This window comes from Pyrgilauda ruficollis, unplaced genomic scaffold (assembly GCF_017590135.1).
Source record: "Pyrgilauda ruficollis isolate IOZ18807 unplaced genomic scaffold, ASM1759013v1 scaffold46, whole genome shotgun sequence".
In the NCBI taxonomy this organism is placed as follows: Eukaryota; Metazoa; Chordata; class Aves; order Passeriformes; family Passeridae; genus Pyrgilauda; species Pyrgilauda ruficollis.
Genome location: NW_024526155.1, coordinates 5,247,012 through 5,260,755, shown reverse-complemented (window position 1 = coordinate 5,260,755; position 13,744 = coordinate 5,247,012). Strand labels below are relative to the sequence as shown.

Here is a 13,744-nt window from a genome sequence, read left to right as displayed (position 1 = left end):
TCCTGCTCCCAAGATTTCCTATAAACTCAGCAAAATTAATCTCTTCTAATAAAACCTGTTATTGTTAAAGATCACCTCCAGGTTTTACAAGTCACTGTGCTGCACAGCAATTTGTTTATTCCCTGTTTGAGGTCATTTGCAGCCTCCTGCCCTTCCTAGCATGTCCCTGGATCTGCCTTTTCCTCTGCTGTGTCCTGTGTTTTGCTGCACTGGTGACCAATACATCCCAATCTCTCTTCTTCCCCCAGCAATCCCATTCCCTGACAGAGAATTTGAGCATAGCCCCTGCCCCACAGCTCTGGCAGGGATTGCTACAGCACAGCCACCACTATTGGGAAAAACTTGCTGCAATGATTTACAGCTGCTGCCCTGCAGCTCCTGAATGTTTTTCTCCGGTGCCCTTTGCTCCCCAAGCCCACAGTTCTCCAGGTGGCAGAGGTGACCATGGCTCCAGAGACACCAGCCACCTCTGCCTGTTCCTGCCCCCCAGCACAGGCTGACACTTCTGGTGGCAGAAAGAGCCACCAGCTCTTTCTCCTTCTCATCAGCACAGCGAGGGCTGAGCATGATGGAGGGCCAGGAAGTAACAAGGTTCAAAGGAGCTGCAGGATTCAGGCAGCCGGGCTAGGCTGGGCATTGCCAGTGCTCGGAGTTGCTCTCCCACTGGAGAGGCAGAGCCAGGCCCCAGCACACTTTGGGGACCCCACCTTCCACCAGGCTGGAAATCTGGTCTGGGTGCCCAGGTGGGTGCCAGGATTTCACCTGGCAGCTGACCCAGCACTCCATGGCCACAGTGGAGCATCCCCAGCTCACCTGGGACCTCGCTGTGTCCTGCACCCCTCAGGGCAGCAGCTCCCAGGCTGGGCAGGAGCTCCCCAGCTGCAGCTTTTTAAAGCTCTGAGCCCTCAGCGCAGGGGAGGATGTTGATGCCCACCCTCGTGCCCATCCCCAGCGGCCCCAGACCAGCAGCCCCAGCTCTGCCCGTTTTTACCCGAGGCAGTGCCAAAGCCCTGTCCCCTTGCCGTGCCACAGACAGAGAGCACAGACCTGCAGAGGCTTCCTTTAAAGAGCTTTATTAGCTGCAGCAGGTCTGATGGTGGCAGGCTGGGGGGCAGCAGGGGAGCAGCGCCCGGGTGGGGAGGCTCGGGACCCCCCTGTCCCTCCCTGCAGCTCCATCCCCAGTGGCCGTGGTCACCCGTGGGGCAGCAGGGACGGGCTCTGCTGTTTGCACTGCGACACCGGAGCCCGTGGGCCGGACCCTGCCCGGGGCAACGTGGTGCTGTGGCCTGGTGGGGAGGGATGCTTGGCCGAGAGGGGGCCGAGAGCCACGGGCAGCGGGATGGGGCCACGCTGACGAGGCTGGCGGATGAGCGCCCCATCCTCGGTGGGACGCGAGGGGAGGAGGAGTGATGGGTGCAAGGGGCCAGCGCCCATGGCACACCTTCCCAAGCTACACGGAGCACGGGCAGCTGCCTGGCTGAGCGATGCCACAGCGTGCCGGGAGGATGCCAGGAATGTGCCGTGCCGTCCTTCCTCTGCTGAGCTCAGGCCTTGACGTGCTGGGGGCTGCGGGGCAGGCAGGGCAGGGCAGGGCGGGGGGATACACACGGGCTGTAGGATGGAGGCTGGAACTTAGATACGCACTGTGGGGTTGGAACCGAGCAACTAAACGGGACAACCTACAGGGACAGGCGGCGGGGTCTGCGAAGCACGGGGAGGGCAGGAGGGTCCCGTGGGCAGAGAGCTGGGGCACAGCACAGCCCGCGGCACCGCCCGCACACGGCCGGGGATGGGGACCACCAGGCGTGGGCACATGCCCTGGCCCCGGGCACAGCCCCAGCGATGCAGCCGTGGCACCGACAGGACCGGCTCCCGCCCCAGCCTGGCACCGCCGGGCCCCGAGGAGGGGAGAAACCTGCGGCGCCCGGCGGGACAGGGAGGTGGCGAGGGGTGCTGGACAAGAGGGGTGGTGGGGCCAGTCTCTGGCAGGGGCTGCGGGACCCTTGATGGCTCCGCTGAGTCCGGGGCGGAGGGGGGCTCCGGCGGCCCCCCACACCGCCCACCTACAGCACGCAGGAGGTGTCTGCCGAGCGCTTCTTCAGCTCCCTCCCGGCTTTGTGGTGGTGGTGGTGGTGGTGTGCGTGGGCTGAGCCCGGCGAGGCGAGCTCTGCCAGCGGGGTCTCCCGCAGCTCGGTGTCCTGGGGGTGCCCCGGGCCCCCCGCTGCCTCCACCCGCAGGTACGCCTTCACCTTGTGGTGCCGTGCCTTGCCGTCGCTGGAGTCGATCACCCGGCACTCGTACGTCCCCTCGTCCTCCAGCTTCACCCGCGACAGCCGCAGCTTGTGGGAGATGTTGCTGCCGACCACCTTCACCACCTGCGTTGGGCAGACGGGCGGTCAGGGGCCCCCAGGACACCCACTGCCCCCCAGACACCCGGGTCAGTGCCACCCCCGGCCGTGTGCCACCACGCCACGGCCCAGCTGGCGAGGACACGGCAAAGGCTGGTGAGGTTGGGGGGACCCGGCCCCAGCCTGGGCCCGCACGGTGATGGAAGCCCTGGCTCGCACCCGGCCACGCAGGGCTCGGAGATCGATGCGGAACCACGCTGGCTAATTAGCTTTTCTACCAAATTGATTCGCTCTCAGTATTTATCACCCAATGAAATTTAAGACTTACTCACTAGCCAGAGCCGCGGCTGCTCTGGGCTGGGTCAATAAATCAGATTTATAACCCACCCCGAGGCCCCTGGCTCTGTTCCCTATAATCACACTGGATGGCAAAGGCCGTTTTTCTACTCGCCGCTGCATTTGTTAGCTGAGGATTTTATGGTGTTTGGAAACGGGGCTGGAGAGGGGCAAAACCCACCCCAAACAGCACAGGAGGACAGTGTGGGGACCAAGACACCTCAATGCCCCCTCAGCCTCTCCCTGTGGGGGCACCCAGTGCTGGAACATGTATGTGCCCACACGTGCACATACAAACACACACGAGCACACACAGGCTGCTGCCCTGCACACCATGGGCTGCTGAGAGGGAGCTGGTGCCACAGGTCACAGCCAGGGCCACCCAAACAGCATCTCAGGGCTGCTCAGTGGCCACGTGCAGCCAGGAGCCCCAGTCCTGCATTGCTGGAAGTGGGGGTCTGGGGGAACATGGCAGGGGTAGGAGGTGCCAGGCCCTGGAGCAAGTGTGCCCAGATGCTGAGACTGTCATGGGAAAGGAGCTTAAAAAAAAAAAACAACCTTAGTTGAGAGAGCCAGAAGTCACTGAAATTAATGGCTGGGAAATTTAGAACTAATAAAATAAAACCCCAATTTGCTGGTGCCACCAGTGGCCATGGAACCACTACCCAGCAGGTCACTGAGCCTCAGGAGGGAAGATTTTATGATGGTCCATAACTCCTGTGGCTCTGCCAGCACAGGCAGGGCAGGGATGGCCCTCACTGCCCATGGGAGGCCAGGATGGGCAGATTTGCTGTGCCCAGCCCCAGCTCAGCCCTGTGCTGTGCCATTGGATTCAAAGGGGGAAAAAATAAACCCAAACCCATCATGTTTCACTGCTCTTCATCCCTGCAAAGCATTTCCAGCACCAGGTGTGTTTGGTGGATAACACAGCCAAGGGGTGCCTGGCACTGTGGCTCCCCCTCGGGATTTCCCTCCCTGTCACTGTCTGACCCTGCTGTTTGTTCCCAGTCACCTGCTGCTGTGGCTGTACCTCACATTCCATCAGAACCACCCATGCTCATTTACCTCCTCCACTCCATAAACACTTAATGATCAAGGACATTTGAAATAACAACAAACAAAAGAGGTTTGAAGCTCCAGCCTCTCCCTGCTGGCTGGATCTGGAGGAGGCAGCAGAGACCTCGAATGATTCAAAATAAATCCTGGTTACACTCGCACACCCATCAATTCCATCCCAGCGTGTAATTAACTGCCTAATTATGCTGAAACATGCACTGGTTGAGCTGAGAGGGAGTGCTGGCCCCAGGATGGCTCCATGCACCTCCTGCCCCTGGAGCAGGGCCTGGGTGGGATGCAGGGAGCAGCAGCCCCCGAGCTCAGCAGACAGGGCCTGGCAGAGCCCAGGCTTTGGCTGCTCCAGCAGCAGCCCTGGAACTTTGCTGCTTGTGGGGCAGGGAGCCACAGCACCTGGGGAGGAACAGATCCTGGAGGAACCTGCTTAGGTTTGGATATGGATTGTGGGTGTCAATTCATCAAAGGGGACATGACCCCAGGAGGGGACTCGTTACCACCAAGAGAACCATGCACTGATCCTGCAGGAGGGCACTGAAAGGTGTTGCTCTCCCTTGGGAAGGGTTTCCCAGGGATGAGAGGCTGATCCTGGGTGCGGGAGACACCAACCTGAGAAGCCACGGGTGCCTTACTCAGTCAGTGAAGGAAAATGGAAGTGCCAGGAGAGCTGCCAGGTGACAGTGGGAAGCTTTCCAGCACTGCTCTGTGTCTGTGGCACCCCCAAACGCAGAGCTCCCCAAGGCAGGAGAGCCAGGGGAGCACACACCTGGCAGCAGAAGGCCAAGAGTGTTTTATTTAACTGATTAGTGGCTCCTCATTCTGCTCACATGAGCCTAAATGGCTTTGGGATGCTAATCCGCTGAGTCAATTGGATTATTTTATCCCTGGCATTAATGTGCCACTCAGATGCTGGACTGAGGGTCCAGGCTCTGCCTCTCGGTGCCAGGGAGAGCAGGGCAGCCACCCCTCACCCCGGCCACCCCCAGGACTGAGCCAAGGCAGACCCAGTTCTCCCACCCCGCTGTTCCCACCCTGGTGTTCCCAGAATGTCCTGCTGAGCCCTCAACAAGAACCATCACCCAAACTCACGCTGATTTTTGTCGCCTCTTTCCCGGGCTCCTCTGGTGGTGATGATTTCAGCTGTGGAAAAAGCAGGGTAGGGGGAGACCAGAGAGGGAAGAGAAATGGTCAGCTGAGCCCACCAGACCCCTTCCCACTCCCAGGATGGCTGTCCCAAGGAGGAAGGAAGAGGGAGAAGGGGGAAGAGAGAAGAGACTGCCCAGCCCAGCAGACCCAGGCACGCAGGGGGGGTGAAGCCACTCTGGGTACCCGGGATGGGAGGCACCAGCAGCAGCACAGGAACCAGGGAGAATGGGGTGCTCACCCACAGGTCCCACTGCAGCTCAGCTCCAGGTGCTCCCCACGATCCAGGAGTGGGGATGGAGCCCTGATCGCTGTGGCATCACTGCTGCAGCAGTGACCCCTGTTCCTGGAGCTCTGTCCCTGTCACTGCCAGCTCCTGCCCCAGTGCCACCACCCCTCCTGCAGCCACTGGCTGTGCATTCCCGGTGCCTCCAACACCCTTGGCCCTGCCCACCCTCAACCCCTGGCAGCGCTCCCCCCCATCCTGGCAGCACTGCCCTGAGGCTTCTCAATTTATGGCAACACCAGCAGCAGCCCTGCCAAAGACACTACAATAAAGGCTCATTAAAATCCCCAAAGCTGTTTCCCATTCTTTGGCCCTTATCTCTGTGTGAACAGAGAGAGAAATAAAGAGAGGCTGTTTTTCGGACCAGTACACAGAGAAACAGGGGACAAGAGAGGGATGGAGGGTGCAGAGCCAGGAGGGATGAGCTGGTGATGAGATAGGTGAAGGCACAAGCACAAAAACAAAGCCTCAGCCTAGGATGGGTCCTGGCAATGGGCCAGGCAGCCCCTTGGCTGGGAAGGGCAGCCAGGACAGCCCAGCCCCACTGCCCCGGAGGACCCTCAGTGCAGCTGGACATTGAGCAGCCCAGTAATGCACCACAGGACCCCCGGCCGCTCTCTGTCAGAGCAGAGGGTGAAACCCTGCTCTGCCGGTCTGGTCAGCACCGAGTGCTGCTGCGGGTTGGGGTCCCACCAAAACCCAACCGTGGCTGCACAAAAAGCCCTTCCCCACGGCAAGTGCGGGCAAGGGCTCTGCCTGGGGGGCTCTGCCCGGGGGGCTCTGCCCGGGGGGCTCTGCCTGAAGGGCTCTGCCTTTCTGTGCTGCCATGGAGGAGGAGGATGAGGGGCATTACCTGACTGGAAGCCCACGTTTGTTTGTCCGTCCAGTCCTTGTGGTTGCGGACGTACCACCACTGGATCTCCAGGGAGTAGGAGGGGGAGCCGCTGCCGCGGAAGGAGCACGCCATCTCCACATCCTCACCCGCCTGCGCCGTCATGTCGTGGGGGGTCTCGGTGAAGAGAGCTGCTGGGGACAGAGCGAGGGCTGCGGGGGCCTGCGGGGACAGAGCACTGTCCCGGTGAAGGACAATGCCTCCGGCCACACGGGCAGAGTCACCAGGGGTGCCTGGATCCTTCCCTGGCCAAACAGACCCAGCCCTTACAGCAGAGCAGGCAGGTCCCTGTCATCCCCAGCTTCTTCTTTCCCACCCCGGTGTCCCCTCCCCACCACAGCAGAGGTGCCTGGCCCCCACCCCAGGCACTTTGCAAAGACCAAAAGGGGACAGGGAGGGAGCAGTGCCCCCCTGCTCCCACAGCATCCCTCAGACCCCTGCCCCAGAACGAGCACCACACCTCTGAGGTGAAGGAAATAAATAGAGCATGATCGCATCTCACTCAGATCAGGACATAACTGAAAAACAAATCCTCACTTAATGCGGCCCCAAACAGGCTCCCACACGCCATATGGTTTGCTTTCCTCGCTCAAAACAAATATTGTTCAGAGATGTAATTAGAATTCTTTTCATCTCCTCTGGAGAGACTGTTGTTCCTCCGTACAGACGCCCCAGTGTGCAGGGCACCGGCAAACGCTGCTGCCACCATCGGTGCAGTGGCTTCTCGGTGGCACGGCATGGGGACAGGGCTGCCAGCCCCCTGCACACCGCGGGCACTGCCGAGGCTGCCGAGGGTGCCCTGTGCCTCCTGTCTCCGCTCACCCCTCCTGCTGCCGGCACTGCCGGCTCACAGCCACGGGGCAGCTCCCATGGGAGCCACCGGCGCCCTCCGGGACACAGCCTGTCGGGAGCAGCACTCTCTCCAGCCCTGATCCCTCGGAAAACCAATTATTAGCAGCCCAGACAAAAAGTTAATACTTCTAATATCTCCCTGTCCCTCTGGACACATGGAAATCCCATCCACTTATCACTTTCCTTTAATCCATCTCAGCAGGGAACAGAGGCAAATACCCAACGCTGGGGTTTACCAAGGCAGGGTGTCCTGGTGGGGTTCCCAGTGCTGTTCCCACATCCTGTTCACCCAGAACCCGGCACCACAGAACGTGGATTCTGTGCTGGGGAGTGGAGGGAGCTCCAGGAGAACAGCTCTGGTGACCGAGGGCTGGGGGACGAGCAGGGGGGTTTCTTGGCACAGGAAAAGTGTTCCTCTGTGCTCCAAGCCACAGTGGAGCTGAGGCTGTTGTGTCCAGTCATTAACCAGCACTCTCCCACCATTCCCTGGCTGCAGGCAGGATCAGGCTCTTGCCCCACAGAATTCCTGCTGGCAGCAGCAATGGCCAAAGCCAGCGGGTCCAGCAGAGCCTGCACCAGCCCCCAGCCACCACAGCTCCAGCAGTGCAGGGGTGGGGTCATGCCCTCAGGGCTCCAGCCAGGTCCAAATTGCTGTGAACACAATTAAAATCTGCTCCCACAGACGGGAATTTGGCCGATAAGCTGAGAAAAGGCTGGATTGAATCAAGCGCCTTCTTTCTTTCCGATTTTAATTGGGAAGCGTATGTACTAATTAACCCCAGAGCTCAGCCACCTCCAAGCACATCCAGAGGAGCATCGATCCTGCAGATGGATGCCCAGGGTCATCACCTTTGCTGGGGACACATCTTTCAGGTATGTCCCCCAGCAGCACCGTGTGCCCTCCCTGATGGATGCCGTGGTCACCGGCCCCGCCTGGACAGAGGTGACTCAGTGCCCCCCCCAAGCCCTGCCCCTCACAGGGACACCAGTGGGGATCAGGGTCTCCCCAGGAGCCCCCAGGCTGGCCATGGACCCTGCACTGGGTTGGCCAGGCTGCCTGGACACTGCTCCTGTGAACACTGGACAAGTCACCAACTCTGGCCCCTGCCCTGTCCCCTGCTGTCCCGGTGCCTGCCCACCCCAGCCCCGTCCCTCTCCCCCCACTGACACTGGAGCCTCATCCCCACAGCGGGAGGGACGGAGGGGCCCGTCAGGGGCCGCTGCTCCGTGTGCTTTATGGCCTGCTACCTGTCATAAACTGAGAACACCAGAATCAATAAATCTTCCAGGAAATAAAAATCAGGGGAAATAAAATGAACTCAATGGGGAAACACAGATAAACAGAATTGAAAATACCTGCTGGGACAGCTTGGTGCTCTCATAAACCAGAGACAGACCTCTGTGGGCACCAGCCCTCACCTTGGCCAGGCTCTGCACAGGGAGGGGGCTCCAGCAGCAGGGACGAGGCAAGAGCAGGTCGTGAACTGCCCCGAGCACCTGGAAATTACCTCAGACCCCTGCTCCGTCCCCCTGCCTCGTCCACAGGCCCCACGCAGCACAGAAAGCCCCTGCAGGACTCTGCCTGCTGCCTGCCATTCCTCAGCTGTGCCAGCTTCCACGGCCCCCCACCACAGCCCCCACAAAGCACCAAGGATGACACCAGAGCAGCATCACTGGCGCCAAATCAGGGTAATTGCTGTGCAAAGATGTACTGGAGGACAATGAAATATGCACTGGACACTTGCAAACTCCTGTTAATCACCCAGTCAGCGCGGGTTCCTGCTCCGGGTGGGATTTTTTTCCCTAAACCAGGAGTCAGAAGCCTCTTTCTCTGCCCAGCAGGGCTGGAGCCCCTCGCTGGAGCTGCAGCCGGGCTGGAGGGGTGACAAGTGCCAAGCAGGCAGAAGGGCTGGGGCTGGCTCCGTCCCATGCTGGGCAGGGACAGGGGCTGGGGGAGCAGAGACCTCCCTCTGCTCCTGCTCCTGGCCGCTGGAATGTCCATCCAGAGCCTGCCCTGCGCCCCGGTGTGGGGCCGGCTCTGACCGGCTGGGTTTGTGCTGCACTACTGCAGGAAAAGCAAATGAGTCCAACAGAATCCACCACCACTGGCACTGTCCCCAGGCACCCACAGTCCCCTCCCCAGACCTCCATGACCTCCCCAGCACCCTCCCCTTCCCAGGAACCCGCGGCTCCTGTGGCTGATGGACAATGACAGCCCTGGCTTCAGGGGCACCCGGGACACATCCCGGCACACGGACCCAGACACAGATGGACCCTCCTGGCTGCCACAGGACCCCCCAGCCCTTGGCACAGCCTGCGTGGGAAAGAGCCATCCCGGGGGATCGGAGGCACCCTCCGGATGGACGCGGGAGAGAGCTGGGCACTGCCCCAGTGCCTGTGTGACCCTCGCTGTCCCCACCGCGGGGACACCGCCTCTGCCGAGGCTGCTGCACAGGTCGGGCTGCAGCCTCGCTCCCCTCCCCTTCCCAGCGCCGCGAACAGCCGGGGATGCTTCTCCTCCTGACAAGCCTGCGAGCAGGGATGCTGACCCCGGGGCGCTGCAAACACATCGCGGTGCGAAGCGCTGCACAAACACGGCGTGACGGCCGCGTCGCTGCTGCGAGAGGGCAGCTGGCTCCGGCCCCGGCAGCTGAGCGGGCAGAGCGCTTTGGCGGCGGGCGCTGCTCTCCTCCAGCCACCCAGCCATCCTGACATCTCCCTTGCCACCAGACGCGTCAGGCTGGAGCGTCGGGGCCGTGGCTGGGGCCGGGAGGCTCCCACCACACGCTGGGGATGGCAGCGCCATTGCTCTGCCCCTCTTTACTGTCATATGAGCAGCAGAAGGAGCTCCGATTTGCAGCATGTGAATTAAAAACAAAAAAAACTGCCACCTAACTCGGTGAGTGTGATCAGACCAGCGCTCACCTCACCAGAGAGCTGGAATGAACCTTGAAAACTGCAGATATTTCCAACAGTGCCCCTTCGCTGCCCCAGCTCCTGCCCTCAGCGCTTCCCACTCCCCTAATGTTTAATCCTCTCAGCAAGAGCGAGGCCAATGGTGAGTGTCTCCAGCCTGGCCCCGGCTACACACAGCTTTGCCCATGCAAGGGGACTTGCTGCTCCCATCTGGTTCCTGGGGACTCACAGTTCTCAGAAAATTCCCTCCCAAGGGGCTCAAGGAAGAGCTGCTCTTTGATAGTCTAAGTAGCAAAGCCCTAAAATGGCCTTTTTTTGACAGCTCCCCGTGGGGCTCCAGCAGTGCGTGCAGCCAGCCTGCAACCACTCCTCACTCTGGTGCTGCTCTCTGCCAGGGGATTGTGCCCAGCAGCCAGAGGATGGTTCCCAGCAGCCAGGGGAGGATTCTCAGCTGGAATCAGTCAGAAGGAATGGGATGGGGCAGACAGGATCAGCCCCCCCGGTCTCACACCCAACACCCAAAACACGAGCTACCAGCAGTCAGCCACTGCCGCGAGCTGCCCACACCACGCACAGGTGCTGGTACCATCCCCAGAGCTGGCAGTGCCTGGTGCTCATGGACACAGCATCCTCCTGCCCGGCTCTGCCCACCCCATCACTGCTGGACTCATCCCAATCCAGCTTCACACGGAGCACACAGCACAAGTCATGAATGCACCGGCACAGCCGAGCCCAGCCGACATCCCTGGTGCTCAGTCGGGCACCCAGCGCAGATGGAGCCGCAGGGAGGGGACAGCCAGGCAGGAAAGGGCCCTGCAGAAGGGGAAACAGCCACAGAACAGAGGAGCTCAGAGAGAGCTGTTGAGGACAAGGCCAGGAAGGGCTGTCTGTCCTGAGGTGCACAAGTCCCACTCACACCATGAACCAAAATCCCAGCGGAGTTGTGAAGGGGAGAGGGCTCAGCAGGTGCCCACCTGGGCATCCATCTGGCCCCCGGAGCAGCCCCTGATGAAGGAGGCAGCAGAGCAGAGCCTCCAGCTCCCTGGCCCACTCCAGGTCCTCACTCCAGCCCCGCCGTGCTGCCCACAGCTCCCAGACCGCATGCAGCCGTGCCGGCTCTTGGTTGATTCCTGCCTCACTCACAAGGAACGTTATGATTAAAATTAGCTGTCACTGTCCTAACGTAATAATTCCCAGTGTCTGGCCCGTCGTCTGTCAGCCGCTTCAAGGGAAGAGAAAGCCCAGACGTTTGATGAGGAGAGGTGTCAGATGTAATTGTGTTGAATGACTGCACGAACAGCAGCAGGAAAAACACATCGCGTGGAGAATTCCCACCAGGAAGTGTGCAAAAATCCGGCAGAATGCAAAGTGTTTATGAAAGTAATTGATAGAATAATCACTGGGGTGTGCGGGAACGGAGCAGGGCAGCGCCCTGGGGAGCCGGGGCACGGCTCCCTCCAGCCTGCAGCCGCGGCTCTGCTGAGGCGAGGCGAGATCGCCCGTACACGATGCCGGCAAGAAGCCGGGCTGCTCCTCCTCACGGCACGGCTCCCCTGCCCCGCTCCAGAGCCAGCGGGCTGGGAAAGCGGCTGGAGCTTCCCAGCCAGCACATGAGAAAGCCGATGGCAGCAACACAGCGTGCACAGGCTGCAATGGGGGGCATGAATAATTGAAGGCGCCAGCCTGAGGAGAGGAGAGAAGGGGGAGAGGCAGCACTGTGGGTAAGGAAGGGATGGTGGGAAGGATCCTGCGGCTCAGATGCTCTCACGGGGCAGTTGGAGCCCATCCTGGCTCCATCCTGGCCAAAGGCAGAGCCTTTGCTGTGGCGGCAGGTAAAGGACTTTCTTTGACTGTGACTTTTCCCTCCCCACAGCCGAGGCTGCCCTGCGAGCAGAACCCCGCTGCCCGCTGTGGTGTGGCAGGATGGGGGAGCCGCCCGCGCTCCGGGGATGCTCATGGCCGCTCACCATGCCTGCTGAGCTGCTCCCGGTCAATTCCCCGGCTGCATCCGGTGTGGACAAGTTAAAAGGAAGAGTGAACACACTCCGGGGCTGTGGCAGAGCCTCGCGATGCCGTGGAGGCTCCTGCAGGCCTCCAGCACCGGGCAGAGATGGAGACGGCGGCGAGCTCCGGGCGCTGCCGGCTGCGGGCAGAGCCTGGCAGGACATGCCCGTGCCCGCCGGCCACGGCCGAGCCCATCCCGCCGGCCACAGCCCCGCTCCCGCTGCACGTCTCCAACCTGCTGGACTCTCGTGGTGTGGAGGGAAAGCTGCACCAGCCAGTAATGAAATGATCAGTCTCCGATCTGCTAAACAGCGATTTATACAGGTTTTCAGCACACACAGCTTTTATCAAATTGGTATTCACCTACTGAACACAAATGGCTTATTATACATGACCCACTTATTCACTGCTTTTCAGTATCGTTAATAAAGGTTTCTGTTGTGATTAAGTGAGTTGCTGCAGAACTGCTCGAGTAGCAAGCTGTAATGTGGCTCCAAAGTGCACTCGCCCTCCCAGAATATTTCATCTCCTTGGCTCCCTGCTCCCTCACAGCGACCATTTCACTATTTATTTGCCTATTGCTGAATTTTTGTGGGAGCAGCGGTGGCTAATGGAGGCTCTTCACCCACCTTTCCATCTGGCATGCCAGCCTGGCAGCTCTGGAAACTCTCCTGCCGTGAACCCCAATGCAGAGGCTGATCATCCCTTCCCTGGGCAGGCAGGGAAGGGCACGCACTGCTGCGGGACACCCCAAACTGCGGGACACCTCACCCCTGCCATCCTGGCATGGCCCGAGGTGTCGTGTGCCTGGAGGCTCCTCGGGGCAGAGTGGCTCCCTCCGCTCACAGGAGGCCCCGGAGCCGGGAAAGGGAAGAGCTGGGACCCGGGCACCCAGGATGTCCCCGTGGTCACTGCTCGGGCTCAGACTGAACGTGCCCGTGTCACTCCAGAGAGCCAGCAGGGTCCCAGCAGCCTCCTCCGAGGGGGCTTGGTCCCCTGTCACCTTCTCGACACCCACTAGGGAGCTGCCCCTGCGCCAGGTTCCTCACCGGAGGGTGCAGGATGCAGGAAGAGGTTCCCCTTCCCAGCCCCGATGGACCCCAGCGGGATGGACCCCGTGCTCGGCAGCACGGACCCGCCGAACCACCGCGCACCGGAGGGAGCGGAGGAGCGGGAGGCGGCGGGAGCCCCACTGCCGGGGCGTGGGGCACCGCACGGCGGGGCGGGCGGCGGCACCGGGATGTTCACGGACGCGGGGTGCGGGTGGTGGCGGCGACACCGTGAGACACAAGGAGACGGGGTGCGGACGGCGGCGGGCACCGGGAGGCGCACCGGGAGGTTCACGGGCACGGGGCGCGGGTGGCTGCAGGCACCGGGACGCACCGTGCAGAGCCCCCGATTCGGCAGCCCAGCGGCAAAGGCAGAGGCCGCCCCCCCGGCTCCGGAGACGGGAGCGGCAAAGCCCAACCCCAGCTCGCCCCGGCTGCCCCCCGCTCCTCGAGCCGCCGGCGCGACGGACCGCGACACGGAGCTGCCCTCGGCGGCGGAGCCCGACAGGGATCCCCGATCCCCGGCACCAGTCCCGCTCCCGGGGCAGGAGCCGCCCCGACCCGCCGCCAGCCCCGCGGGACACCGAGCCCCGGGAGCTCCCGCCGCTCAGCCGCCCCCTTCCCGAGCCCCGGCCGCCGCCTCACCGCTGCCCGCCGCCGGGGCGTCCCACGGGGGGTGCCGGGAGGCGGCGCCGAGCTGCAGGTAGAGCCCCAGGTAGTGGAAAATCCCCAGGGCCAGGGCCAGGGCGCCCATCTTGCCGCGGGCGCGTCCGTCCCGGGGGCGGCGGCGCCGCCGGGCCGAGCCCTGTCCCCGGGGCTGCGCCGCGGTCCCGGCGCCGCCGCGCTG

The 13,744-nt window shown here is 61.9% G+C and overlaps 1 protein-coding gene across 2 annotated transcripts; it reads right to left on the bottom strand.

The window, feature by feature from the left end:
* Nucleotides 1-1,089: 1,089 nt before the first annotated feature.
* Nucleotides 1,090-13,744, bottom strand: VSTM2L (V-set and transmembrane domain containing 2 like). 2 transcript variants are annotated; one of them, XM_041478780.1, is made up of 4 exons: nt 13,543-13,744; nt 6,038-6,207; nt 4,845-4,895; nt 1,090-2,375 (listed from the first exon to the last, which is right to left on the bottom strand). In XM_041478780.1, the coding sequence occupies exons 1-4, from the start codon at nt 13,649-13,651 to the stop codon at nt 2,064-2,066; spliced, it is 642 nt and encodes a 213-aa protein (XP_041334714.1). In that variant the 5' UTR covers nt 13,652-13,744; the 3' UTR covers nt 1,090-2,063. The 2 variants fall into 2 exon arrangements, with proteins under 2 accessions (XP_041334714.1, XP_041334713.1); XM_041478779.1 differs by having other exon boundaries at nt 6,038-6,210; nt 13,543-13,679.

Bases quoted from the DNA above. Each gene is read 5' to 3' on its own strand.
- VSTM2L (XM_041478779.1), bottom strand. From the start codon at position 13,651: ATGGGCGCCCTGGCCCTGGCCCTGGGGATTTTCCACTACCTGGGGCTC. The intron at 6,211-13,542 runs GTGAGGCGGCGG...CTCTGTCCCCAG, and splicing joins CGCCCCGGCGGCGGGCAGCG to CAGCTCTCTTCACCGAGACC. The intron at 2,376-4,844 runs GTGAGTTTGGGT...TGCCCAACGCAG, and splicing joins AAGAGGCGACAAAAATCAGC to GTGGTGAAGGTGGTCGGCAG.